General features: G+C 41.5%; 1 protein-coding gene across 1 annotated transcript; it reads right to left on the reverse strand.

Annotated features, from left to right (window-relative positions):
- Window positions 1–4,039: 4,039 nt before the first annotated feature.
- On the reverse strand, window positions 4,040–10,086 carry LRRC14B (leucine rich repeat containing 14B). The gene is made up of 2 exons (XM_063294736.1): window positions 8,995–10,086; window positions 4,040–5,821 (listed from the first exon to the last, which is right to left on the reverse strand). The coding sequence occupies exons 1-2, from the start codon at window positions 9,966–9,968 to the stop codon at window positions 5,176–5,178; spliced, it is 1,620 nt and encodes a 539-aa protein (XP_063150806.1). The 5' UTR covers window positions 9,969–10,086; the 3' UTR covers window positions 4,040–5,175.
- Window positions 10,087–12,802: the final 2,716 nt, after the last annotated feature.

Raw genomic sequence — 12,802 nt, forward strand, 5'->3', positions numbered from 1 at the left:
CATATAGGTCTGAAGCTACTTGTATTAGAACAGCTGTAGTAACAGAGTCTTGCAAGTCTGAATGAGCTTCCCTCTTCCCTCACTTTATCTTTGTGTGAATTTGAGAGGGCCCTACCTGAGGCATTTTCTCAAGTTAGTTTCTTGGAATGGGCTCAAGCCATGCTTGTCTGATCATTGCCTTGGTAATAGATCTTCCCACTGTCTTTCAAGGCTATTCCCTATGCCCTCTATGCTATCAGATGTCCATCATGGAATTCCTCCGTCATTGCTGTTCAGTCCCTGGGATGTGTAATGAGCTTTCCTCTTTAATGGTAACTTGCTGTTAGCAACTTGACTAAGCAGGCTGGGCACCTCCCCTCCCTTTCACAGATTAAAACTGGCTCTTGGAGTTATGTGAGATGGGTGGCTATATAAATCGAGTGAATGAGTGAGTGAATGGATATTTCAGAGCCACAACTGTTTCTCTGGCAAAGATTAAGTCTTGGACTGCTGAGCTATAACACTGCATGGACAGAACATACCCACGTTGGCAGGTCACTCCTTCTGCTTGGCAATGAGATAGCTCTTTAAGAATATTTCAAACTGCTTCACACACATGATCAGGATAGATCATTTTATTATTCTCAGATTACACCTGAGACTAACAGTGGCTTAAATCCTAACGATGATGGGCATAATTTTAACACTGGCAGAGGCAAGATCTGAACCCTCCACTTCCTGCTTGCCACTTGGTCTACTACTGCAGATTATGGCCTAATCAACCTTTAGATGCTCCTAAGTAAAATCTGTTAGGGCAATCAATAACTATTAAGGAAATGAAAAGTGTAGGTTGGAATCAATAACATTTTCACTGATGAGCAGGTTGGTTTTAGGAGCAGATGTTCCATTATTGGTCATTACTTTGTGCTTTTCCAGTTGAGTTTGATGGTTATACCTACCTACCTGAGATTGGGTGTTGTGTCTTTTTTACAATATATATATAATCTTCAAATCTAAATGCACAGCAATAATTTCTGCTGAACTTTGAAACTGATAACTCAGTGGCAAAAGCCAGACTGAGGCTACTGTATTTCACTGATGAAATAAAATCTGAGAAGGAACTACTTCCTCCTTTTTTTAAAGGAATAACATGGGGGGGGGGGAGGTCTATATCAGCCTTCCCCAACTTGGTGCACTCCAGATGTGTTGGGAAAACAACTCCCAAAATTACCATTGTTCATGCTGAAGGGAAATTCTTAGAGTTCTGACATATCTGGAGGGCACCAGCCTGAAGAAGGCTGAGTTAAAGGGATATTATTCCCATATAACAGAAGACTTTGGAGTCACCCGTACATATGATTCTGGACAAAGAAGGAAGCATTTCAGTCAATCAAATATATAAACATAAAAACTGTATTTCAATGTGTTGCTTTATGCTATACAGCTTGCCAAAGGACAATGGTATTTGGCAGGTTTATAAGTAAGTAAGTAAGTAAATAAATAAATAAAAAGTAAATAAATACCCCATAATTTTGTTAAGATATCTGTTCCTTCGTATATCAGCCAGGTCCTTGCATGAGGTTCCAGGGCTCTGGATGCAACAGAAACTTCTCAGTTTATTTTTAATACAAAAATCATTCCTGGCTGGCCTGCTTCTTTTCTTCCAGTGCACAAAAACAGCAAATGAAGGATGTGTTGAAAGGTGTCCTCTGTGCACACAACACTGGAGCTGAATAAATCCGGCCAGAAGCTAATGTTAATCTGGAGGCATAGCTAAATAGCTTCCAGGATCCCCTGTATTGCACTGCAAACTTTCACTGTAGATAAATTGGCAAGAAAGGGGTACCTGTAGGTAGCCCTATTTGGGCTTCTCTCACTCACCCTATAACCAATGAAATGCTTATGCGTGTATGTATATGTAAGGATGAAGATGATGTCATTGACACATGGTAAGCCATCTTCCTTCACACAATTCTACCTTCTAACATGCACAAGATCGCTATTTTTTCCAAAATACTGTAAAGCAAGTCACTTTCCATTGGTCAAAGCCACAAGGACAAAGCCAGATCTGACTCCCGAAGCAAGTGTAATTGCTTCAGTTGACTCCATCAGAGTTAAACCAAGGTGTAATGCAAGATCCTTTTCAAATTACACTTCATATCTGCATTAAATTACATTGTATCCTTCCTTAGATTTGGTTTGTAATGCTTTAACTATTCAGCTTAAAAGTACAAGCTCATTACTGCAAAATCAATAGCTTACTAGTGCTGACTTTACAGTCTAATCAAGTGTGAAGATCAACCACTTCTGTGATAAAAGTAACTCAGTTCCTGGGGTAATATCTGGAAAATATCCCAAGAATTATCATCCCAATTCCCCTGGTGTCTTTCTCTGCATATTAGCATCACTTTTAATATTCCATTTCCCCCAGATAAAGGCAAGAAAGACTCACCTGTGGTAGTAGGGCAGAAGTTAAGAGGAAGCTGAGACAGAGTTCCAGATATACAAAAATCAGAATTCTGGTAGGAGCGTCTAGAGTGAAAATGTAGTACTGTATCGGACCAGAAGTGTTATTAGTTAAAAACAGTGTGGAAGGTTGGGAAAGCAAAATGGCAGATAGTTGCTTAGTGAATGGGACGTAAAGGAGAGGGTATTTGAAAAATTGGTGAGAAGAGGAATTGGAAAGGATCCATTTGGAATGGAAGTGGAGCTACCTCAGCCAAAAGATTTGATCAAAATCCCATGACATCATTATGGGACAGTAATATACTGGAACATAAAAACTGAATAATCAGTGTTAATTTCTCCTCCTCTGGATACCACTTTTGATTATCGAAAGTGAAACAACAATCTGTTTTCGCTTAGTGTCCACACTGAATTCTATTTCCGCTGCAGTGTGTGTGTGTGTGTCTATGTGTTGTATATTCAATTAGCCATAACAAATTTCTGTTGACTTTATTTAGGATTAAATGATGACTCAGAGAACAATGCAGTTTAAAATCAGATCCCTGTGCAGGCTGGCTTGCTTTATATGCACTGCTATCTGCTTTTTGTTAAGAAAGCGATTAAAGGCATAATTAGGAATAATGCTCCCTTTGTTCAACAGTAATTGATTCAAACACACATTTAGTAAGATATTAGCAAGATTCCTTAGGGACTGGAAAAAAACATTTTGTTTCCCTGCCATGTAAGCATTATTTGAGACGTAAGCATTATTTGAGATCTACACCCCCCACCCCCCTTCTGATCTTCTGCATTCTAGTTTTCCTGATTGATTTTGTTCATATTAAAACCACAAGAGGCTTTAGATCAGAAACCTGTATCTCGTCCAGAGGGCTTCCTTAGCACTCTTGCTGAACGGTTGGAACCAAGTTCGCTCTGAGAACTGTAGCTGCAAAGGTTGGAGTTTGTGACATTCATCTGCTAGAACCAGAGTTTGGCAATCTTTTTTCTTTTTTTTGGTGGTAGTGGGGGGGGACACACTCCACTGGACATTTGGGGAGGGGCAAAGGTCACATAAGGCAGCACAATAGGGGAGAAGCTGTATCTGACATGTTGGTCAGACCAGATATTTCCCCCCTATGTTTTTAGAAAGGATTTTTTTTGAGTCTTTTAACATACATATCATGCTATCTAGGGCTTTCATTGCAATTTCCATGCACTGCTTCCTTCACAATAGTGGAGACTCTCCTCTCAGTTTTCAGAAATTATAGTCAGAGTCTTGAGGAGTTCGGGGGAAAAAAGAGCAAAGGTTGGAGACCTCATGTGACCTGGGGTTTCAGGTTGTCCATCCTTGTGTTAGAGCAGTGTTTTTCAAACTTGGTCAAGCTGCCAAGTTTGAAAAACACTGTGCTAGAGCTTCTGTAAGGACTCTGTACAGGCCCTGTACAGTGAATTACTGTGCTGCAAGTTAAGCAAACCTATAATCCTCAGACAGGCAGCTGGTCTGAGGAAAAGGAAGAGGAATGACAGAGGTCATTGCAGCTACACCTGAAAAAGACTTGCCCCGACTCAGCAACTTTTGCTCTTTCTGTTGCTGGAGTGGAGGGGAGAAAGTTGGGGGCAGAAGGAGGATAGCTAGCAGAGGTCAAGCAGTTGTGTGTTTTCCAAGGGTCTCTCTGTTCCTCCTTCCCTTGATGGGGTCAGTTTCCATTCCTCCCCCGCAAAGAGGGTGGGAGAATGGGAGTACATCTTTTTCCTTTTCTCAAACCCCACACGTTCTCACAGTTCAGCGATAAGATCTTCCCCAGAGGATGAGGGAAAGCCATGGATTGTATTTTCCTCTTTGGTCCAGATGTGAATCTGGCAGATAAAGTGCCAGGGAATGAGAAGCTAAACAGAAAAATAAGAATTCTAAGAGGAAAACTCATTTCGTTATACTTGTTAATTTCTTACCAATTATAATCAAATATACAAACACTCAGTCAAAATCAGGCAAAAATACATATATTCTATATTTCTTGTGTATACTCAGCCATATGCTGTACTTAATATCTGATATACCACGAGAAACATTGAAAATTAGAGAGCTACAGTCATTTCTCTAACTCACATATGCAGAGAAATCATTTAATTTAATCATGTTGTCTCAAACAAACTGGGTAGATTGGCCTGTCTAGGATGAAATATCCATTCCACAAATAAAAAGAAGAGAGGCTGACAGGAAAACCTCACCTTGAGCGCGTAGACATTGTGGAATCTCGGCTTGGTTCATTATCTTCAAATAAAAAGTACCATGTAGTGAAGAATTCTAAAGCAACCATCTATTCAGCATCCATGCCAGATATTTTATTTGCAAATAAGGGCTTCAATTTCTTGCCAAAAGATCTATACAAATGAAGGAGGAAGGGTGCAAGGTGGGTTACAGCTTTGCATTTACTGCATTAGGGCTTGTTCTGGAATTTCCTAAATGTGTTGCCTAACATTGGACTGTGCAACAGGGGACAGGTGGGCATCACTATATCCATGCATACTTCTTTATACATTTGTGATTTATCTTATTTTTAATGGGGTATGTGTGGATTTTCTCAAGAAATGAAGATGATGGAAGCTCAAACCAGTATAAAGGGGGATGTTTATAGAGCAGCTATGGGAGATCTGCAGGTGACCATGACATCAATTTTATGGTGCTGCAACCTCTTTTCAGCACTCCATATGATCTCACATTATTTGTATATGCTTCTTCAGCTTCGGACTTCAGCTCTTTTCCTTAAGTGTCATGCTGAAACTTTGTAGGGCATCTTGGAATGACTTCAACAAAGAAATTCCCAGTTCATTTCCTGTTTCCTGAATTGCAGCATCGTACCCTCCATAGAGGGGAGTAGAAGCCTTGATGTCTTCCCGCTTTGCTTGCAGTAAAATCATGTTAAGTTCTTCGGCTATTCTCTCATATTTCTGGTGATCAAATTTTGAAAGATCATTTTCGCTAACTGGGTAACTGATGTTATTTGCATAACAATCTCTTGGAACTGGAAATTCAATGTATTTCAGCCTTGGAAAATCAATGAAAATATTAAAAAGGCATTTCAAGGCTCGAGAAGATAGAGGATTTCCAAGGAACTTCAGCTCCTGTAATTTCCGACAGGGAACCAACCCCAAAATCAGCAGGTTGATATGAATGTCCTGAATGTTGCATTCCTCAAGAGTGAGGCTTTTCAGTGTGTGAGATGAATGGTTCAGAAGTTTGAAGAAGGTTGATGGATATAAATCAGCCACATCATGTCCACTGATATCAAGAGCTTCAAGGCTCTCAGAATGCAGGCTGTTGGCTAAATAAGCCATGTCAAGATGGTTCAGTGAACAGTTAGAAACATCCAGCATTTTCAGTGGAGACTTCAGAGGACTGGAAAGTTCAATAAAACCACAAATTCAATATTTGCACAAGTACAGTTCCATTCTACAGCTTTTAAAAACAACAGATGCATAAATAGGCATAGACTACCCTCTGTAACACCAGACTGGAAAATGGCACTAACGTCAGTTTTTAAAAAGGGATCCAGGAATGGATAGGCCACTAAGCTAAGCAAATTGGTGGGAAAATGGTATTAAAAAATAGAATGGTCACATGGGCATATGGGCGTATGGATAAATCTTGCTGAAGAACTACCGTGGTTTCTGCAAAGGTAATTCCTGCCTTGCTAACTTTTTAAGAGTCATTTGAAAGTATCCACAAATAAGTGGATAGGAGTCATTTGCCAGACGCTGTTTATTTGGAATTTCAAAAGGCTTTTAACAAAGTCCCTCATCAAAGACTCTGAGAAAATTTAGCAGCCATGGGATAAGAGGAGAAGTCCTCTTATAGATCGGTGGCTGATTAAAGTACAGGAAGAAGAAAGTAGAAATAAATTAGTTTCAATTCACACGGAGTAGGGATGTAAACAGCAGGGTACCCAGAACATTTGTATCAGGACTGAGACACTTTATTTTCAAATATTTCAGGATGACTAGAGGAGAACAGTGGAGAGGTCAGACTAGGGCACGATACCAAATTAGTTAGGATGATTAAAATAAAAAAAAGTGATGAAAATATTGACTCGGGGCTCTTCTTCATGGCCAAATTAAAGTGTTGTCTATCAGTCAATGAGCTGAAGCAAAACTCTACTAACATAAAATGTCCTGCACCCTTCCATCCCAGCAACCCCTGTCCTGCTACAGGCATGAGGCTGCCAAATAGTGATGTCCTTCCTTATAGAGTGCAGAGCATATTAAGGAGAGGAAGTGGTGGATTCTCACATCTTTGTTTCCTTCTCCTCTCACCAAATATCACCAGCCATCCAACAGTCACTGTCCTCAATGTGGGATGGGGTTAGGGAGGAGGCACATTTTGATAGATGGCTAGACCAGCAGGTTTAGGTCTCAGACAAAATTTGATCTGGTTTTGCATGGCTTTCCTTTCCCCCTTCATTGTGCAGCACCCGCTCTGCCAATGTTGGTCCGTTGCTGTCCAAACTAACCTAGATCTTTGAGCCATGGGTCAAGAATGGCCCTGGAAGAGAGAGGGTCTGTCTGCATCAGCCTAAAGTGGCCAAAGTCCCTGGCTGATCCCAAGCTGCTAGGGAGTCACCTGAGTGCCCCACCAGTAGAATGGTTGGTGAAATGTATCAGATTGTATTCTTTCTGGTACAGCTAAAAATGACTTAAAGCTGTCGCAGAGATGGCCTGGGGATCCAGTTAAGGGCAGAACATAAGAACATGGTAAAAAAAGAAATTTCTGGGGTGTATTTGTGCTGCAATTAAATGCTGGGGAGGAAAGACTTTCAATATTCCATTTCCACCTTTGCAATTCTTAAGAAACACATTTGAAATAATCCTGTAAGTATTGTAGTGCCTTTGGGCAAATCTGCAGTGCGGGAACTACACTGCAAACCTTTTGAATGGATTTGGCAATGGTTTGTGCAACATTCCGTATATTTTGGACTTTGTTGTTATGCTGTTCTTGCCCAAACCCCCTCCCCATCCCCAAATGTGGCAAGGAAAGAATGAAAGTGGGGATGGGGATACCATTGGGGTGTGCGTGTGAGCTCCTTGGCCAATTAGAGGGAGTGCTAGAGGGATCAAGGGCCATATGAGAGCTGCTGAAGCTTTAGGAGGACAAAGTCATTGGCTTAAGAAAGGACTTCCTTATGCAGACTTAAATCTATGAATTCAAGCTCCATTCCACTTTTAATATCACATCCCTCACCAGAAAAAAAGACCCTTCTTAACTTTTGATAAACAGGCTTAGGATTTCTTGATCTTCTCTTATTTTTGATTTCTGTCTAGACCAGCCTTTCTCAACCTTTTGACCTTGGAGGAACCATTGAAATATTTTTCAGGCCTCGGGGAACCCCTGCACATTCAGGCTCAAATATAGGCCAGAAGTTACAAAATGGTTATATGCATTTCATGGGTAGGCCTGTATATATGCACTAACAGTGTTCTTAAACTAAAGATAAAGAATGAAACTTACCTCTTTAATGTGAAGTTGCCTGAATTTGACATAAGTTTTTAAAAAATTGTGATCTCCCAGGGAACCCCTAGTGACCACTCACAGAACCCTAGGGTTCCACGGAACCCTGGTTGAGAAACCCTGGTCTAAAGAAACATATTCCATGCCAGGATGGTGGTTTAAATAATGAATTCAGTGGCTGCCAATAATTTATTTTCTGCCTCAAGACATGGCAAGAATAATGATAATATCACTGATACAGCTTTGATAATTGGCACTTGGAAAGTGCCAGCAAAATAGTTGAGTAAAAAAAAATTAGATCTTCTACAGAACTGCTTTTGACAGCAAGTGACAACTGAGATATTATTTTCATATGTGAAATACAAATACTACGTTTAGAAAGAGACTTTCCTTTGGTTCTATCATTTAGGACGTTATCAGACCCCAAAGAGAAAAATTTCCAAAATTGCTGCATTTTTAAAGTCCTGATTAGCACACTACACATCAGTCTTATACATGAGGAGTAAGTCCCACTTCCTTTTCAGTAGATGTACAGACATGCTCTGTAAACTGAAGGAAACGGTAAGGACATTAAAGAATTGAAAAAAAGACACTGTTGTACACAGTAGTGTAACATGTGCCCACTGGATGTCCCTGTTCAGAACTATTAATTTCAGGCATAAAAATGTCTCACACATTGCAGTTTGAAAACCTTTCAGCGGAATATTTTATCTGGAAATCCCCACAGGAGCATTTTATTGATCCCTCGCTAAATGTTGGCCTGAGCCATTGAAAATCTGAGTTCACTTCTCTTAGCTAGAGCTTCTACAAGACAATGTGAGCCAGCTGGTTTCTGTCAGATTCAATTCCTTTTCAAGTAAGACTGGAATAATAGGGAATCATCCTGGTGAGTGAGTGACTTGTTATCAATGAAACAGCAACATGCAATCGCTGTTTCTCTTCAGTCACCATGGCTTCTTCCCAACAGCAGTAGCAGCTGCTTTGTGGCTATACCTCATCCTTTCTTCATGCACTTCCAACTGCATGGCACTTTGACTCACCAGCAAAAACAATCCGGAATGCATTACCTGAGTAGTTTACGGATCCGTCCCGTGAGGGTGGAAAATGCCAGGCTCAGCTCCGTCAGCTGACTCATCTGGCTCAGCTTTTCCCCAATTCTTGAAAGCGTGGCTTCGTCCTCTGGTGTGAACTTTCTCACATCAAAGGTCCCAGCCGGCAGTGTGAGCGATGCTAGTTTAGGAAAGTAAACGTTATTAAAAAGCACTTGCAGATGTTCCATTTGGAGCTTAACATTGTGGACTACTTCAAACTTGCCCAGCGAAGAGGGCTCTGTGAGCTTTATGATGTAGAAGAGCTTCCTTAGAGCCAGATTGTCTACTCGGAAGGCTTTGCAGCGGATTTTGAGTGGGCAGTGGCACCTCATTAGCAGGGCCTGGACAACCACCTCATAGCTTCGCTCAGTAACAAAGATGTCGGCAAAGACATCGATAGAGACCTCAAACACGTCTGGCCGGAATGGCAAGTCTTGCATGTCAACCAGCAGGTCATAGCAGGTCCTTGAGAGCAGCTCTGTCCGGGCCCACCGTCCCATGGTTTTTCTACAGGGGCAGAGCTGAACTTCAACGTCCTTTATGCCCGTTAAGTCCACCATTTTGAGTCGTTTCGCATAGGGCGATGAGCAATTCAGGACATAGTCCTTCAAACCAGCTAAGCAGCTGGCCAGGCACAGAGAACAAGCTCGGTTACTGATGTCTTCGGGGTGATCAGCTGTCTTCCCCAGCAGCTTTCCGACACTGAATTCTGGCAGTGGCCAGTTCTTTACCAGGTCATGAATCACCTCCACCTGCTCCTGTAAGTAGCTTGCCTTAAAAAGAAGAGGGAAGAGGTTGTGCGCAAGATGGCTCAAGTTCTGTCTTACCAGCTGTGCCTTGGATACCAGAACTTCAGCACTTAGGAACCGCAGGGAGTGCATTGCTGCCGTGTGATTCTGCCGGTTCCTCAGGATCTGTTTTTCTGACCGAGAAACCCTCGCTCTTATCATCTTCTATTTTTAGCTGCAGCTGCTGTGTTGGAGATTGGGAGTATGTGGATCTGGGAAGGCAACAGTCACATCACATGCTAAATTTAGGCTACTCTTTTGGTATCAGACATATATCTGAGGGGGTCATTTGCATAATCTTTGGGAAACAAGAGTTTTTAACTTGCAAAGTCAAACTTAGGCTAGGTATTTCCTTAAAAGTATTTGCAGTCACCTTGTTAAAGATAATTCTATTCTACTTCCCAAAGGCAGCTTCCAAAATAAATAATAAATAAAACAATAATACACTTTTAAACCATTAAATCACCTAGTCATAAAATTAATCACTAGCAAAGGTTAGCAGTATGTCAGGTAAGCATGTTTTTGCTGAGGTGTTTTACCTGATTTTTTAAAATGATTTTTACCTCAGGACTTAAAATTCATCATGCCGTGTGGCAAAGACTACAAGATCTGCTGGAGCAAATCAAAGTCCATCTAGTCTAGTGGTTCATTTCTAGCAAAGGATTTTGCTGTGAAACGCCCCATTTGCTGAGAGACTTGATGATCAGAGATATACTGCCTCTAAGTCGAGCTATCAGAGTCATGTCATGTTCCCAATTTTTAAAAACCACTCCTAAGTTTCATGAATTAATGGCTGGAAAGGCTTGGTAGAAAAATGAAAGAAAAATAAATAGTACTCTAATAAAGATTTGGATGGCACAAATCTTCCCTTTACCTTTCCACTATAAAAAGAGTTTGATCAACCCATGAATCAGCTCCAGATACATAGTCATGTCATTCAGCTTACATGCTCTTAGAACCTCACTACCAAATTAGATGTGTTCAGAGAGCAACTTCCAGAACTCCCATCCAGCATAGCCACTACATCTGGAGGATTTCCAGGTGTAAATGCTGCCCTATCAAAATTACAACATGCAGATGATCTTTTGGACTTCTAGGCTGGTAAGAGAGCACCAAGGGTGACACCATCATGCAACAGAGCAGGTTTAACTGCCCCACCTGCTGCAACCTTATTTCCCCCAAGTAGTAGTAAGCCCCTACGTAGGGAAGTGGCCAGGGTTCTCTCTTTTTCTCTCTCTCATTTTCTCATGTTGACATTTTTGGGAGAGCTGGATTAAACTATGTTAAACCAATGTGAGAAGTTAAACTTAAATTTTTCATGTGTTTCCCACTGCAAAATAGGAAGAAATGGTGGCATCAGTTTTCAACAATTATGGGCAGAAATAGGTTTACAAAAAAAGGGGGCTTGGGGCTTTTTGGGCCCTAGGGATGCTGGCTGCTCACCCTTCCAATAGAGTAACCTATGGCAGTAATTCAGTGTTTGTTTGTCTGCTTTTAATTCCACTTATTAGTACGATATTTACAAGGTGGCTATTTCACCAGAGGCAAGTACTTCTAACATCTAAAGGCTGTACACATTTGGATGGTCTCACAGCCAATTTGTGGGTTTCTTTGACATAGCTGGCAAGTCAATCTTGGGTAGAGAAGGCAGGTGTAGACCCATTAATAGAGCAAGCTGACCCCCCCCCCCATGTCTTCCCACTGTGCTGTCACCTGAGCAGCTGTGTCAGGTCCCAGCTTCTTCCTGCTTCAGACATGTGGTTTTTGTTTGTTTGTTTGCATCATCGCATATGCCTGGTGGTGGTGGTGTGAGAATGCAGAGCACTACGCATCTCACTCCACTGGTAGATCTACATCCCTGTTTGGAAGAGCCTTAAATGCACCCTCATCTAATTGCTTTTAGGAGGTGGATTTCTCATGCCTCAATTAAATTATAGCTATGAAGGTAAATGGTAAATTCCATGGGTGACACTTGATATTCCTCTACAGGTAGTCCTCGCTTAGGGATCACAATTGGGACTGGAATTTCAGTTGTTAAGTGAAGTGGTCATTAAGTGACTCCAACCTGATTTTACGACCATTTTTGTGGTGGCTGTTAAGCGAATCACTGTGGGCATTATGCAAACCATGTGGTCGTTAAGTGAATCACACAGTTCCCCACTGATTTTGCTTGCCAGAAGCCATCCAGGAAAGTCGAAAATGGTGATCACATGATGCTGCGACAGTCATACGTGTGAACTGGTTGCCAAGCCCCCAAATAGTCCTCATGTGACCACAGGGACACTGCAACAGTTGTAAGTGTGAGGACCGGTTGTAAGTTGGTTTTTCAGCACCATCATAAGTCCAAACTGTCACTAAATGAATCATCATCATGTGACCACAGGGACACTGCGACAGTCATAAGTGTGAGGACCAGTCGTAAGTCGGTTTTTCAGCACTGTCATAAGTCCAAACTGTCACTAAATGAATGGTTGTTAGGCAAGGACTACTTGTATTTTATTATTTATGATGGCCATTTGTTTCCATTCAGTTCCTGTATGACCATTATTTCCACACTATTTCACCTTCTCCTGCTCACCTAGCAGTTCGAAAACATGCCAATGTGAGTAGATCAATAGGTACCGCTTCGGCGGGAAGGCAACGGCGTTCCGAGTCGTCATGCTGGCCACATGACCCGGAAGTGTCTATGACAACGCCGGCTCCAAGGCTTAGAAACGGAGATGAGCACCGCCCCCTAGAGTCGGACACGACTGGACTTTACGTCGAGGGAAACCTTTACCTTTACTCACCTTCTGAGGTAACTCTCTTACCATCTTTAGATCCCTTAAACTTAGAGGTTTATCCTTTAAAGCCTAATTCAGAATTAAATGTACAGTGTCCTTTAAAGGATGGATTCCTCTTCTTCACCCCTCCTTCTTGCCTGTTGGCCACAAATTGCACAGGTTGACAATAGTTAGCCTTACGCATTAAAAAATTGTTTGGCAAGAAGATAACCC

The sequence above is a fragment of the Candoia aspera genome, chromosome 2 (genome assembly GCF_035149785.1).
Source record: "Candoia aspera isolate rCanAsp1 chromosome 2, rCanAsp1.hap2, whole genome shotgun sequence".
Classification (NCBI taxonomy): Eukaryota; Metazoa; Chordata; class Lepidosauria; order Squamata; family Boidae; genus Candoia; species Candoia aspera.

What these genes read in the sequence shown, in the direction of transcription:
- LRRC14B (XM_063294736.1), bottom strand. Translation starts at nt 9,968, where the DNA reads ATGATAAGAGCGAGGGTTTCTCGGTCAGAAAAACAGATCCTGAGGAAC. An exon ending in CGGATCCGTAAACTACTCAG is followed by an intron (nt 5,822 to 8,994) that starts GTAATGCATTCC and finishes TGAACTTTCCAG; the next exon opens with TCCTCTGAAGTCTCCACTGA.